General features: G+C 37.1%; 1 protein-coding gene across 1 annotated transcript in view; it reads right to left on the reverse strand.

Annotated features, from left to right (window-relative positions):
* Positions 1–16,757, reverse strand: part of POU6F2 (POU class 6 homeobox 2) — a gene marked incomplete at both ends in the record, with an annotated part of 314,808 nt that overhangs the window by 248,567 nt on the left and 49,484 nt on the right. Inside the window, one exon of the mRNA XM_082306980.1 lies at positions 5,457–5,628. Within this exon, the coding sequence (XP_082163106.1) occupies positions 5,457–5,628 (172 nt within the window). The remainder of the gene's footprint in view (positions 1–5,456; positions 5,629–16,757) is intronic.

Consider the following 16,757-nt stretch of genomic DNA (forward strand, 5'->3'; position numbering starts at 1 on the left):
CATTAACATTCCTCATTGACAGTCTTTGTAATGAAATAGTGCTCCTAATCCACAGATTAGTTGCTTTAAATATAAGTATGACATATTCAAGCACTAGCAGGATCGTCCTATGGCCCTTATGGATGTCATGGATAACCAATAGTGTCTCAGAACAAAGCATCCACAATGTGGAAATTACTGAATAAAATTATGTGAAGAGACAGGAATCTTTATATGCAGATTAAACATATTTCAAACATTTGCTAGACGTTCACTAGAGCTTTAAAATGCAGCAAGAGCGACTGACACGCATCTCTTTCTTTCACTGAAATTACCAAACCTTATCAAAGTGTCCCTGACAGGCAGAGATCTTATAGGCCTTTAAAATTTGAGGATATAACCAAAACACTGAGAATCATCCTTAAATACACTGATGAAAGGAAAGCTCTTAGTCTGAAGGCCTTTTTTTCCCCCCCACAGGCTAGATATGCTGTTAATGACGATAATGTGAGCTTCCTCACCGCAACCTGGCAACGACCTCTGCTCTGACCTGCAGAGACCACTGTCTCAAGAGGTAAAAGACAATTTAGTCCTTTATCCTTTGTAACTGAAATGACTCCGGTGCCATAAATTCTAATCAAGGCAACTCTGATAAAAAAAAAAAAAAAGAATATTAGGTAATGTATGTTTCCTTAAAAAGCAATACAAGGGATCTACTAGCAAAACGCAATCAGCAAAAAAAGAAAAAACAACCAACTTCTATCCTGTTCCGCTACAGCATATATGTGTATGCTTATACAGAAAGATGCATGCAGTTCTGAAACATGGGTAACAATATGGGAAAAGAAAACAAAATCCCAAAGCCAATGGAGAGGTTTGAAAATAAACCCTTGTTTATGGAAATGCATGCAGATTCATTTAACTCGCATATCCCCACGCCGTATTTCAAGCATACAGAGCATTATGAAAAAAGCAAAAAACTGGTAGTGAACCAAATGAAACCACAGTCTTCAGATCCAGTACAGGAAACCTAAGATTTAATTTCACTGGAACAAAACATTGCCAGCAAAAAAAAAAAAAAAAAAAAAAAAAGGTTAGCAGTCAATTTTTTGCTGTCCTGCAATTATTAAACAGGAAACACTTCTGCTCCACAATTATAGGCCTGGTCTTGCACTCGATATATACTTACAGCTTTATTTATTTCAATAAGTTTGATGCGTAGAACTACAGGCTCAATCTCAAAGAGCAACTTTTTATAATACAGTAAAATTACCATAACATGCAAGTGCACTCCCGGCTTTCTTTTTACCATCATCTAATTATGTCATAAATTACCTTCAATTAAGGATGAATTAAGGACTGGATCTAACTCCAGGAAAGCCAGCCTCAGTCCACAGGGGCTTTTGGTGCTTGGACTAGCCACTTCTTTCCTGGGATTTTCACTGTACAGAGAATTTTATGCATGACATATCCCCGGTGTCTATACCAACTTTTGAATCTCAACAGTTATAATATTACACAGCTAAACATAAAGGGCTTTTTTTCCCTTACTAAGATTTTTTTCAGACCAATACTTCGTAACTTATTCTAAACTTGTTTAAAGATATTGTATAAAATGGCAACTAGGATTAATTAACTTAGGATCAAATTCCAAAGTGCTTATTCAAGTGAAGCTACTACGTAGCATTAAGAAAAGCTTTCTCTAGTAAGAGTCATGGCATTTGGCCTGGGTTACTATTTAGAAGCATATTGCAGAGTTAGACAAGTTGATCTGAAAATGACACCGCCAGGAATGTCAACAGCCAGACTCAGTTTTTCTGTTTCTTAATTACATCATACGATTAAAAGAGGAGATACTGCTTCAAAAATATTTTAAAGAGTAGATAATACACCATAAGATCTCTTGCAAAGCAACTTCACCTCACGCTGCTCCGCAAAACTGGGATTTCTGTAACTGAAACACTGTAGCGGTGCTAACTCCACACTTCCAAACTGTACTTCTGAGCTAATGTGTTTCAGGACAGAGCCCTTTACCAACATTTTGCACTTCAGAAAGTACTTTTCACCATTTTTTTTTTTCTTTCTTCTCCCTTCTTGTTTCACATCGTTTCAGTATCAAAAGTCTTTTGGATGCAGGTATGCAGATGCCAAAAAGTCCACTGATATAAACACACAAGTGGAGGATTACAGACGCAAACCCCCAGCCTACAGGACAGCCTTTTCTTTAAGAAAAACCCAAAACCAAAACACAACAAAAACCCAAAACCCAACCACCAAGAGAAAGCAAGCAGGCAAACAACAAGCAAGCACACCCCCTCTAATCACAGCTGCTCCTGTCATCACTCACAGGCAGCAACTGCACCACAGTGACAAAGTGCATCTTCCCAGACACCTGTGCACCCATTCCAGGTGGGAGCTGTTTCAGATCATCAGAAACTTATCCCAGCTCGTCCTGGTATTTGAGGCCCAAGAAGCTGCAGCATTCACCTGCTTTGTCACTGATAGCAAAGCATCCGTAAGAGAAACAAAAGTTTACTGCATATCTTCCTAAGTCAAAAATAAGTACAATTAATTTTACTCCTGCCCTTTCCTCACCTGCAACAGGGACTGTTATTGAAGAGCTGCCATTTTTATGATTAATTGTGCTTGCTGCTACCAAAACAAAAAATAAATACCCACTCTATGATATGCAGTGAAATACCAAAACAAGCAAGTTAGAGAAAAAGGAGGTGGATTTTAGGAAAAGGTACAGGTGAGCAATGCAGGTCCTTGCAGAAATAAACCCATCCATCAAAAGAAGCTAAGCAGAATGTGTCCGGTGAGAAAGAAGAAAGCTCTTCGCATCTAATCATTCACCTCTGTTCATCTCTATGAAAATAAGGCTTGTGAAATATTGCTAACATCAACGAGACACTCAAATACTGCTCATTCATTCCAACTAAATCAGTACATGATTTTCACAATTTTTTCAAAAAACGTGAAAGCAGCAGCGTAGAAAAACTTTGTTCTCTATGGACCAGTCTCCTCCCCATAACTTTCTAAAATGCTCCTCCCTCTCCTGCTTAACAGATTTTGGGCAAATTTTCACACAGCATGTATTAAAAGTTATATGGTGAAAAGAAAGTTATCATCTCTGCTCGCATGAAAGAAAGTTGGAGGAGAAAATTGTCAATCTCTATGCCATCACATGTCAATAAGTCCACAAATAATTTAATTTCAGAGACTGCAAGGAAAGGCCCAAAGTATGCATTTCTAACATGCTATTCATAACATTAAACAAAAAGAAACAGCTACAGAATAATGCTCCATATTTATGTATCAAAGCTTTAAACAAAACTTTTCTTAATAATTTTAAATACTTACTGCAAATCTGTCTTAAGGGATGCATCCATGACATAAAGGGTAATCATCTTTATTTTAAATTTGTAAATGTATCAAAAGAAAGGACAGTGGGGCTATTTTATGTCCTCAAAGTTACTAAAATTAACTGACAAGGGCTGCTGTGAAAAGATCTGTAGTATCTGTCATAATTCTAACAGAACCTCGATAAATGGTACATAAGTTCATACTGAGGCAGTTGAACTATTTCACCTACTTTTGCTTACTTGGGAACATCTTTTTAGCAGTATAAGAATCAAGCTAGCAAACATCTTACGCTTACCAACAGAAACAGCACAATATATTAATTTGTAGCTTTTTTATATTAGTGCTTTTAGGGACGTAAATTATATTTGCAGTTCAGAAGGAGACAAGATATTGTTGCACATCATTTCTATATCCCACACGGCAACTCTAATGAAAGTGTCTGTGTATATTTCACTATCACTGCAGAGCATCCAAATGACAATGGCTCAAAAAATATCCTGCCTTTTATATACAAGACTTGCTTGATCTAAAAAACAAACAAATAGACATTTCACTACCCTCAAATTAAAAGTCTGGTTTTTGTTTTGTATATGCCTTGCTATATTTAATAGATGCACCCTAAACATTTGAGCAAATAAAATACATAAACACAGCTGAAGATATTTATACTACTCTAGACAACTAATAGCCCTCTGAATTTTAGACATTACAATTCTTTCCTGGATGAAATGGACTAAAACAATTATTATATGCTTTTTGAACATTCAAACTGCTAATGGAAATTATGCTTTCCATGGAAACAAAGATTACTAAGAGGGTGCTTAAAGATGGATGTGATATTCAGTAATGGTCATTACTGTAATCCAGAAATTAAATTTTAAGATTTTTTAATTATTACTATTTTCTGATATCTGTAGTGAAGTTGTTTAGTAAAATATTTTGTGCTATATCTTTTAGCAAGGGGATTTTCTTTTAAAAGAAAATTGCATGTATTCTTTTGTTTAAAAAAATCTTGCAGCTCTTACTGTAGTGGAATACTGAAATCTGACCACTGCTACAGATTTCCTTACAGATTATGAAATCAAAACTTGAATCTTAGAAAATGGGCTCTCACCCTCTCTCCCTTAAAGCTGCATTCCCTTTAAACAAGGTCTTTTTCCCTTTGACTTCCACCTATAGGATCATGTAAAATAAGGAAATGCTCCATTTCTATTAAGGTTTGTCTCAAATCAGAAATGAAAATAATTAAAAGGAACTCCTTCAGGAGAGCAGTCCCTCTAAACCCAAAATGTCACTATGTACCATACAGTGCTGCTCCAGCTCAGACATCTATCAACATCTATCACTCAAGCATGCGCCTCAACAACTCTGCTCCCTTTTCTGATTAGAGATCAGAGTTGCTTGAGTTGGCTTACAGGGTGTCATCCGTTTGAATGACAGATGTCTGTGTTGGAGTGCCACTCTTGCTGCTTTTGTTTTGATTGTGAAAGGTTACACTTCTCTGTCACGATTTAGACTATTTAAAAATAAATAAGAATTCAAAAGGTAATCTCTCTTTGCACAGGCTTTAGAAGAAATATTTAATTTCTAATTTAAATTCCAAAAACATTAGCTCCATGTGCACTACCCTTGGTAGCCTTTGTTTACTCAGTACAGAGCGTTTTCTATGGGAATGTTTCAGCTCTCTTCAGCCAGCTTTATCTTTACCACATAAAAAGATAACTTTTCAGTTTAATCCAGCCTTAGAAAAAGCTGGTAGTACATGAGACACATCAGCGCCTAACACAATAAATGTTAATGAACTACTCCAAGAAAATTATCCCCCTTCTATTTTTTTTACATTAGAGACCATGGATCAAAAGAAAACATAAAACATCTGCAACTTGCATAAAATAAGTTCATTGTTGACAAAAGTTTTCAGGACTGATGCTGTCATTCTGGTAACCAGTTGCAATGGGAGCAGAGGGCTGTACACCTGCACGCTCCAAGCTACTCCTTCGTACTTACAAGAAAACTGAGCAAACAAAAAAAAAAAAAAAAAAAAAGAACAGGGGAGATTGCTCTTCCGGACAACATGGTAGCAGTGAAATGAAATACCTAGACAGACTTACCGAAGAGCTTGCTGGGAGTGTCCTCGCTGTCATTTGATTCCACAGGCGCAAGCAGGGGCTCATTCAGCTCGTTGTCTGAAGTAGCTGCCTTGTCCTCACCTCTCAACTCTGCATTCATTTCACTCCGCAGTGACAGCAAGGGCTTACTGACTTGTCCAGCTATCATTGGATCCTAGGATTGGGGGGGGGGGGGGAAGGAAAAAAAAAAAAAAAGTGAGGGAAAAAAAAAGTGGCAGCTTTGGTGTGCGTATACTCTCTCTTCCACTCCCTCCCTCTCTCTCACACACACACACACATACACACACTCTCTCTCTCTCTCTCTCTCTTATCTCTGGCTGCTCCTGCTGTTATTGCTGGCTGCAGTCAAGTGAAGAGCTATTACAGATCCAATGAGTTTTCCATTACTCCCCACCCTATTAAAGCTCAACTAGCATGTGAGAGATTCAGGATGCTTTGGAGAAAAACTTCTATGAAAGCAACATAACCAACACAGCTTTAATTGTGGGATGTGCTTTTTTTTGTGTGTATGTTTTTACGCCTCACCCTGTCCTTAACGTAGTAAGAAAAGAAATTCCTGTATGCTCCAACGCCACGGAAGAGGAGCGCCCTGTGAGCGCTCCACAGTGATTTAAAGAGGCATCCTCAGCTGTACAACATTAACAAAATACACAGTTTCTAGCATTCCATCTTTTCTATGAAAATACACAGCAGCAAATAACCATTTCATTACATATATTTGACAGAGATACAGATTTCTTCTAACTATTCCTGTCTTTGGGATACTATGCACCAAAAGTCCATAAACACACACAAACACACATTTTTCTTTTGAAAATAAAACACACAGAAACCATTTTTTAAAAGATAAAATTAGGGAAGATACTTACACAAAGAGTTTGCAATTATTCTTGTGTTTGCGACATTATATCCCCCGTAAAACATTACACATATATATATACATTTAAATTTTTTCTTGATGATTTGGATCTGTTTTATCTTCTGCTCATTGAGGACATTTGGGGGTCAGGCATTATTTCCAAGCACACTCTATTATTCCGTTTGCAAACTAACAGGCATAATACCATGACAGCACGGAAACCAGAGTAAAAAAAAAAAAAAACTAAAAAAAAGGAAAGGAACAAGTGACCTTGTTGCGCTCTCTGGCAGCTATTTATTGCAAAGTTCATGCCTAAATGGTTCTTATGCAGAGAACAGGTGACCAGCGAGCAAGTAGGTTGGTTAGCATGTTCCCTCTGTCCCGTGCTCACATTGGTCGATGTTTGCCTATGGGTTTTTTAATGTATTCATGTCTGAAAAGTGAATTTGATATGACACACGATAATCTATGAAAATGTTAATCAATACAAATAGTTTAAGCTGTCATCAAATGCACTTCTTTAGTCAATACTCATATCGCTGAAAACAATGTCACTGTCACCAGGGCTTAATTTGCACAACACTTAAATATTGGACTCTGTGCATCAATGCACTCCTCTTCAAATACTGTAGGTAAACACATTTTCTCCCTATTTAAGGCTGAAGCACTCAGCACGCATTTAGCTGAGCCGAATCCTCCCTTTTGAATACCTTGATAGGTCCACTGGAGGGCAAAATTAATACTTAATTGAATCTCACAGTCATCAAAATAATCAATACTTTTTTATTATTTATTCTTTACAGTCTGTTGACTGTTTCAAACCTCTGAGGGAATGGTGGAAAGGATTCATGGCTTTGAAACACTGTCATTTAACAAGGTAATTTTCAGTGGGGCATTAGGGGTTGTGAAACATATAATAAAACAAAAATGGTGGCTTATAATAGGAAGAAAGAAAAGAATTATATTTCTGCCATCTAACAAAACAGGATAAATAAAAAAGCAAGTGCAAGAAGGAGAGGGAGAAAGGAGGGGGGAGAGGGAGAGAAAGACTGGCTTTTGAAGGGTTTTATCATATCAAGAGCAGAGCTGAGCTTTCATAATGCTGACATTTCTCATCCTGACAATCCTAAACAAGTGGAAAGGATGAGATCGCAGATATCATCTTTCATCACATTCCCCAGCTTAAGAACCAACATGACAGCTTCTCTCCCCTTTACACTGTTAATTACTAAATAAAATACTGCTCTCTGTCAGCATTAGATTATTGCAGATAGCAACCACAAACATTACTCCATTGTTTTGTTTTGCACCCCCCCCCCTTTTTTTTAAACCAGTGATACCTACCTTGAACTCTTCAGAAAATAAATTAGGCTTGTGTCTACATATTGTAAATATATGAAACATAATCAATTTAATCAATGTGGTCAATCCATGTTATTGTCAGGCTAAATTGCTGGTGATTTATTAACATTTCGTTTACTGTATTTATTAGCCAGCAACAATCTGAACATTTCTTAGATGTTTCTGGGGATGAACCAGAAGTTAAAAGATTTCTTTTGCAGATGCTGTAAAAAAACCTCTGACTTGTTTGGCCTCATATTCACACTGCATTATGGTCAGTCATTTACAGAGGCAAAAATTTTGTTTGTTTGCTTTCATATACTAAATAATGTATTTCAGCAGATTTTGCAGATAAGGTCACTGTGAACACAAACAGCATTGTTTCAAAGTCTGGGCTGCTGCCCTCAGTTGCAGCTGTTCAAAACTAACATCAAGAGCGGTTCTGTGACAAATGTGAATCAGGACAAAATTTGACCCTTTTCATCAAAGTATTTTGGGGAGGGAACTAATCCTGTCCACAGAGCTACACTGCTAATCTGAGGACTAACAGCAACTTAATGGAGGATGCTGAATCAGTAGGATTCTAGATTAAAGTCTCAGCTGCCAAATTTTGAAGTTGAATATATGAAAAATGGGAGGAAGAATAATGTAGGAAATGTGACAGCACTGGGAAAAACCTCAGCCCTTAGATGTCAGTGAATTCCCAGCAACTTCAACAGGGCCAGGATTTTACCTGTTATGTACATCAATAATTCGGCCTCATCTGGAGTACTTTGTTCATTTCTTGTTAGCCCATCTAAGAAAGATACATCAGAAAGAGAAGTGCAGTAAGAATGATAAAGAGATTGAAAGGATTGGGAATGTTTACAGAAAAAAGTGAATAAGAATGAGCATGATCAAAGTAGACAAAATAATAAATGGCAGGGAGAAAACGTAGATCAGGAACTAGTCACCCTACCTCATCTGAGGAGAAAAGGGGCCTCCACTGAAATGGAAAAGTCATAAATCTAATAAAAGATACTTTTTTCAAACAGTAAGCGGTGAAAACCCGCGGAACTCATTGCTGCAAGATATCACTGAGACCTGCACTGCAGTGAGCATCAACGTAGTTGCTTGCATGGCTGGGCAGACTCCTAGCAGTGAATTTAAAACAGCTTTGCAAACACAAACCCAAGGACTATAAAAACTGAAATAATATAAACTGCTGCCCCTTCCCTCAGACGGTACCAGAACCGTTAGTTAAGCCCCAGGGTAGCTCTCTCTGTCAGGTGGTGAATGAATGACAACTTTCTCTATAAGCAGACGGATTAGATACTGTCTAAAATTCTGGTCTACATGAAGACTAAATAAATCACTTAAATGATAGGTTGAGGAAAGGTTTGTTTCCTTCAAAAACATATTTTTTAAAAATGTACATTTTTTAACTTCAGGTTGTCTCTAGGCCTTCAATTGCTTTCCGTACTTAAGAATGTGTTTCTTCTGCAGTGGATTATGCATGATTAAAAACTATTATTTTTACAAAAAGCGTAATAAATTCTAATTCCAGTGCACAGCAAGTGGCTTAGTCTGCAAAATCCCTTGGGGATCAGAGGGGTTGTTCCTGTATTTCCCAATGGCCTCCTTAAAAAACAAAACAAACAAACAAAAAAAACTCTGGAGTAGTTGCTATGCCAGCTGCAGATCCAGCAGCCTTCTCTTCCTCCTCTGCACATGTACAAACTCCAATCCAGTGAGGACCCACGACATCGGAGAGGATGCATTGAGGCAAGGAGTTGAGTGCGCATCTTTTGCGGATAGTCCCGTCAGGCTCTGTTCTCCTCCCTGACCTGGATGTCTGTGGGCTTGATGCTCACTATTTGCTTTTTGGGAGGTGTTAAAGGTCCGGTTACACTTTGCAGTGTAACACAGGATCTTCCATCAACCGACAGCCACACAGAAGTTTTAGCTTTTCATATACAAAATTGAAAAGCCTAAGAATGCATAAAAAAACAGCAAGATGAACTTTGTAAAAAGGGTTTATATGCTTTAAGTAAGAAGCAAGGCTACATAAAAGGGATATAATGCTTTAGAATTTTGGATGCCATGATAACCATAAGAACAAAGTTCTAGTTATGTGAGAACTAAGGAATTACAGTCCCCTTATTCAAAATATACCTGCATATACCACACATGTAGTGACAAATTTTACAGGCATCTCTTGCAGATACTCATAGAACTTGTCATCTATTTCTTGTCCAACCAGCACTAGTATTTCCAGAGTTGCCTGTTTTCTATGAGATTTTGTTGACAGTTTTGTGTAGCGAGTGGTCCTTCATGCTGTGTCTCTCCCTTAAGGGTGGCTTACAGCTCCTGTAATTCAGCTGCAATACCTGCTACACCTCTGTTCAGCTCTACCACTCCCCGACAATTTAAACAAGCTATTGGGCTTAATTTAACAGTAAAAATCATGTGGATTTGCAAATGCAAATTACAGTTCTGGTTACACACCCTCTTTTAAAAGCCAAAACCACCTTCTTAACTGCAGCACTGTACGAAGTACAAGAGAACATTTATCACTATGTTAAAAGCTTTGCCTCTGCACTTTAAGGATAAAGGTGCAGCTTCTAAGCAAAACTATTTAGTAATCAAAGACAGCTTTTAAAGGAAACTATATAGTTTTTTTGTGAAACATGCCCGAGGCAGAAGTCCAAGAATGGGTGAACGAACTACTTTTATCCTTAATGTAGGACCTGGGTGATGATAGGGCTTTATAAAGGCTTCATGCACTGGTTTAGCCACCGGTCTAAATTTTGTACTTTCTGCACCATAAACACTGTTGGTCTGAATTTAATTACTTTAATTAGGACAAAAAGTATGATCCTTCGTTTTGCTTTTTATTTTGCCCTTAGTTTGAAATTACTTTGCACAGACTATTTCTCTGGCTTAGAAGTACTTGAAATTAATTTTCTGTTGTGGTTTGTTTTTTTTTTGTTTGTTTGTTTGTTTTTTTCAAAATATGAAATAAATCATGCCTTCCCTCCAGGATTCTGATCTTGCACAGACTTCTGTTTGGGACATACACAGTGCATACGTTTGAGCATACACTCCAATTATAATATCAATAAACATAGAATTTACACTGTTCATACATTATTCTAATGACTACACCAGCTTTTTAAAATTTTTCATCAAGACAGAGCACCATCATAACCTTGGATAAAGCTATTCTAAGACGTAACTTAGATTACAGTTTTTGAGTGAGGAACACATTAGAAAGACTCTACTGAAGGGAAAGGATTTTATTTATTTTGTGTCAAGTACCAGTGAAATTTAGGATTACGTTCCTCTTAGGAACTAGTCCTTCTTCCTTCATCTTATTGCTTCTAGAGGTATTCATTTTTTTTCCATAAATAATGATTTCTCATGGACAACCTTCTTTGATTCTTTCTTCTTTAAACGTTGTTTTATCTGCCGTCACTAACGTGCTGATATTTCCACCCCTATCTATCCATAGTCTGGTTTATGGAAACTACCTTGAATCAACGTTTTGTCCCCTGCTAGCCTCTGAGCATTGCTACCTGCTGGATGTCACTTCCCCAGAAAAAGTTAAAGAGAAAAATCTTCTCATTTTCTTCACAGCCACCTGTACCACCATCCTTAGATGGATGTTTCTATACGCAAAACAAACAAGACTGCTGATATATGATTATTGATCTCCCTTCACTACTTTGATCTTGTACTTCTATTTACTGCATTACATATTTACTTATATTACCTGTGTTACTCATTTTTAACTTACTAAGATCTTCAGTATTGCCTCTCCTTCCTCCTGCAGCAAAAAGCTGATAGATCCCCAGCTTTTCTCGCTCAATATGAGTATTATCACCCAAAACAGTCTCCACTTTTATTCAGCTAGAATGGTATTTATTCTCCTCATGAAAATCTCTGTAGCAGAAAACATAGTTCTTTTCTTCTCCCTTTTCTCAATACTAGTGTGACTTTGGAGATTGTATTTTCCAGTGATACTCATCTTCACATCTAGTGTCCAGGTTACAGTTAAAAAGGAGCATATTCTAGTTAAAAATAACATAGCTAACCATTGCCTAATTATACTCATGTTATTAATAGTAGTGAAGTTTAATTAACAATTTAGTTTGGAAAGTTAGAGAGACTGTCACTGCCCATAGTGCTTTCTTTCATTTAAACATTCTTCTCAGGTTAGGCAGTAATGCTAGGATGGTCTCCATTTATTTACTTAATTTTAAGTCCTCTGGAAATTGAAATGATTAGTGCTGGATAGTATAACATAGCTTCTGACAGAAAAAGGGTTTTTCAGAAACTCATGGGGGTTTTAATTGTAGCTTTAGGAATCTTAAAGTTGAGAGAAACTTTTTTTTTTTAAACAAAGCTTTATGTGGCAATGTCCCTTGAATTGCTGTGTCTTGAGGTTGATATACTACGTGTTTTCAAATCATGCAAAAAAAAAAAAAAAACAAAACCAAAAAACCACCACTAAACATATTTCCACCACCCCACCACCCCCCCCGAACTATTTTCCCTAATAAAAGGGAATATGTTTCACCTATTTCTTACACCTATTGAGAACAAGCTGAAAGGTTCACAAGAGAAGTCCTAGTCAGTTTGCTAGTCAGGTTGCTCTGCAACATGCTGACTAGAGGTTGCAGGATGGGAACAGACACACAGCAGCTGCACAGTAGTAAATGGCTAGGTCACCATTTCTTTTATCATCAGCTTGGGTTTATTGCTCTAAATGTACCCCAGCAGTCATGCTGCATGCTTCAAACAGCAAAGAAAGGCAAAGGATGTTGGTTTCACCATAGACAAAGTGAGGAACAACTATATCATTGTAGGAGACTGCTGCATCTCCAGTCCAGAAAAGCCATTTCTGCAACTGACTGGGAAAGAAAGACTTGCATGTGTGAATCTAGACTTTGTGTTTTTCCTGACCCTCATGACACTTAGGAATCAGCAATGCCAGAGTACACACAGCATAGAAGCTTTACTCTATATGTTGCTTTCAACTCTTGGCGTTGACTTTAATGGTGCTGATCCAATTATTAATCTGATTTAAGAATCATTCTGCTCTTCTTATTGCACACCATTTCATCTTTAGAGTTTTCTACCACATACAGGGTGAAGCTATATAAAACTTTCCTCTATTAATTAGGATAACGAGAGTTGTAATTCTGGTCTTGGCCCGATTATAATGATTACCCATTTAAATAACATTCTGGCTTACTGGAAAGGAACTTGTTTATCTGTGGACATGTAGCAGAAGTTTGTATGCATACAGAGGTCAAGAGCCAGAGAAGCTACTATTCTGGGAAGGTACCATGCTCCTAAAAACACAATAGATAACAGCGCACAGCCACCAGGAGAAACAACAAGTCTTCAGAGCGGCAAGAGAAAGCAGCCTTTTAGTTACAGGTTCTTGCAGCCACAAAAAAGCCAACCTCATTTTTGAGAAACCAGAAGACCAGGCCCTATAGATCATGACAGGACAAAGGAGGAACAGGAAGGAACATTTTTGACTGGGGCCAACATGGCAGAATAAGCCTTCAAGAGACCTTCCCACTCATTTCATAGAATCATTTAGGTTGGAAAAGACCTTTAAGATCATTGAATCAAGAGATTTCCTACTCTTCTGCTATCTGGTCTCCCAAAAGAAGGAGATGACGTAGGAGAGCAATTAAATCTGAAATTAGAAGATGGTTCCTGTCAGGAGTACGACTTTGACACATTTTCTTCATAGGAGTAGTGGATGATTCCCACTGCTCTGTCAGTTTTATTCTGCAGGGAGCCATGTCAAACATAAGAAACCATCCAGAAAATTATAAGCCTGTAAGAATAACTAGGATTTCCTAAAACTTGTATATTGTGGGGCCAACTTACCAGAAGACCTAGAAAAATTTCCATTATGAAAAGGAAGACATTGTCTTTCATTAAAAAAGAAAAACTAAACATTTCAGTAAAGTATTCACCACTCTTATGGAAAAAATATCATTCTACTCTAATGTAATAAACACATATTGTAGCTGTCTAAAGGATCTTTGCTATCAAACCAAAAACTTCTCATTCACCCTGAAAATGATTTCACATTGGGTTGTTTTAGTCTCCCACACTGGCTACCTAAAGGAGACACAATCCTGTCATTGCATTATCCTCACGAGTGCTCTTTCATGAGCCTGCCAGTTCCATAACTTGCCCTTTTTTATTTTTTTTTCTTCCTATATTTGCTCAATTTCTATTCTGAAGGGGCCTTAAGCAGAAGACTTCTCTTTCCAGATGATCTTACTACATATGTTAAAAGATCCCTTTATCAACATAATCCTTCTGCTCTCCAGAGGAAGAACAGGCCATAAATAGCGTCTTTGGAACTAAGAAATGCAATAAAATACTCCATAGATTACCTTCAGTTAGTCTTTCCTAGGTGAAAGATTGCTTATCAGCATTTCCACCACAAAGCATTCAAGTGATATTAATTTGGCCTAATCAGAATTTAAATATGATAGAAATTAGCACATCCAGAACCACACCAAAAACAAACTTAAAATAACTTTTGAACATTGATCACGTACGAGAAACTTGACTAAACAGCATAGAAGGAACTCACAGCAATTGAAGGAGACTATCTTCTCTTAGTTAAACAAAAACTTGATTTTACATAACATGTCAGGATTTGCAAGTTGTAAAACAAAAAAAACCATTAACTTGAATTTCTGAAAATCAGAGCATGGGTTAAACAGTAACCTAGCTCAGCAGTTAATTCAATTACTTGCATTTGATCTAGGAAAACCCAAATCAAATCTGTCTGTAGCAGGCTGTGGACTCAGCCGTATCAGGAAAGTCAATTTCTGTTTTGGGATGGGTCTTCCCTAGCTATCACCAGAAATTCTATCAAAGACACACAAAGTAACACCTTCAAAAGAAAATTTGCTGAAATGGGGACATAACAGTTTGAGTGCAATGAAGCAACCTTTTCTAGTGAAACCTTTTTTTGCTGAAGATTTTTTTAAAGTAGTTCTAATCTAATTCCAGTTTCATCCAACTCTTTGTTTGAATGCCACTTTTAAAAACAGTTACAATCTATAATACAATACACAGTACAACATAGACCACTTTGGAAATTGGGTATATAGTTTCTGTAAACTTTTCAAAATCCTTTATAAACAAGGGTATAATACTTAAACAAAAACCACACCAGGCAAGTCAGGATTTCAGCAGACTATCACAATCAAAAATTGCTGGAAAATCTTCATTTCAATATCAAATTGTTCTTTGTCAGCTTGAAGCAAGTGAGAAGGTCTGCCTTAAGTTCTTCTTCCTAAACAAGACTGAAGGCTTCCAAAAGCTGAATCCAAACTTAGGACAGCTCAGCCTTGATTTTATATATTATGTGATTAACAAGGTAGTCAGCTCTTATGGGTGCTTTTTATGGTGCTTACCTTAATACAGCATACTTGAATTCCAGTGACAGTATGGGAATTACTTCTCTCACAGCATTTCTACTGATACCGTACTTTCTAGGGTGGACCCTCAGATTTCCTCATATCTACTCTATACATAGAATAAAATAGCAATAATGCCAATCTATTGAAGAAACTGAAAGCTTTACCTGAACTAAGCCTCACAGACTAAAATGTTCTTTTCTTTTTCCAGATACTAGAAGATGCACTGCCATAAAATGTGCAGCTCCCAGGTTAAGAGTAAGAATCCCAAATAGTTTTCCTATGGTTCTCCTATGTTGAGCTCATCTGACAGCAAAACCTGCTGTTATAACTGCTAAACATACATAATAATGCCACAAATACTGCAGATCAATAGTGTTACGCTTTTTATATTTTCCAAGCATTTTCCATTGATAAATGAGTGCAATTTTTTTTTAATCATTACAGAGGATCTTCAGGGTTACTTTTCTTCATACCAGGTCTTCATCAACACCAGGGTACCACATCTTTCTTTTCACATTGTGGATCACAACATATTAATTTCTAATTAAATGTATTCCAGATTCGACATGCCTTTAACTATCATACAGCTTCACACTTCTAATGCAATTTGCATAAGGACTTGGTTTTCTTTAAGAACTTGAAGCCCAAAGGGTGCTTTGCCTTTTTGTTAATGGCCTTAACCTGCTGGAAGCTGCAGGTATACTTAAACTCCCAAACTTTCATTCATTATGCTAGGATAGGATACACCACACACAGTAACAGTATTATGTGTTGGACATATAGGAGGATCACTTCAATTCAGAGCAGTGTAACAGCAGCTTTTCTGTTTAATGCCTAACAATAGAAAAACAGTGTAACACTTACTGATCATTTTAGCAGCAATTACAGCAACTGGATTATCAATAAACAATGAATGAAGCATTTCTCAGATCTGTTAGTATTTTCCTACATGGACAATTCTATTCTTTATTAGATACTGTTTGGTTTGGGTTTGTGTTTTGGCTTGTGTTTTTTTTGTTTTTGTGGGGTTTTTTTTCCTTTTTTTTTTTTTTTTTTAAAAAAAAAAAGCTGCCATGCAATGATTTACCATTGGCTCCCTATTGTTTCTTAAGGAAACTCCTTCTAAACAAACAGTATTTTAAGGCAGAAAACCTGATTGGAGAGTAAAACAAAACACGCAACTACAGCAACACCTCGTTGCTTGCGCCTGTTATTTGCAAACTGGCCAACATCACCGGGCTGCTCGGTTTCACCCTTAAAGAGTAACTGTCACCGCAACAGCCACAAGTGCCATTGATTCCCTTTTGCTTCAACAGCAGAAAAATCTTTCCAAAGATCCTGCTATTGTTTATCACATACATATATAATGTATATACATATATGACGTATATAAAAAAGTTTTTAGCAGTCCTTATGCTCTTCCCAATGAAGCCATTTGGATTGCTGCCATCTGCTTCAACAGGGACAAACACATACTCAATTCTCTGCATGAAAAATGACTGAGGTCTATGCAAGGGCCCTGATCTTCTTGTCACTGAAATCGATAACAAAACTTCAACAGGTAACCCTAAATGTAGTTTAGTTGTTTCAAAAAAGCGTAGGTCAACACAAACAACCTCATAATATTATTGG

The sequence above is a fragment of the Platalea leucorodia genome (assembly GCF_965183815.1).
Source record: "Platalea leucorodia genome assembly, chromosome: 1".
Classification (NCBI taxonomy): Eukaryota; Metazoa; Chordata; class Aves; order Pelecaniformes; family Threskiornithidae; genus Platalea; species Platalea leucorodia.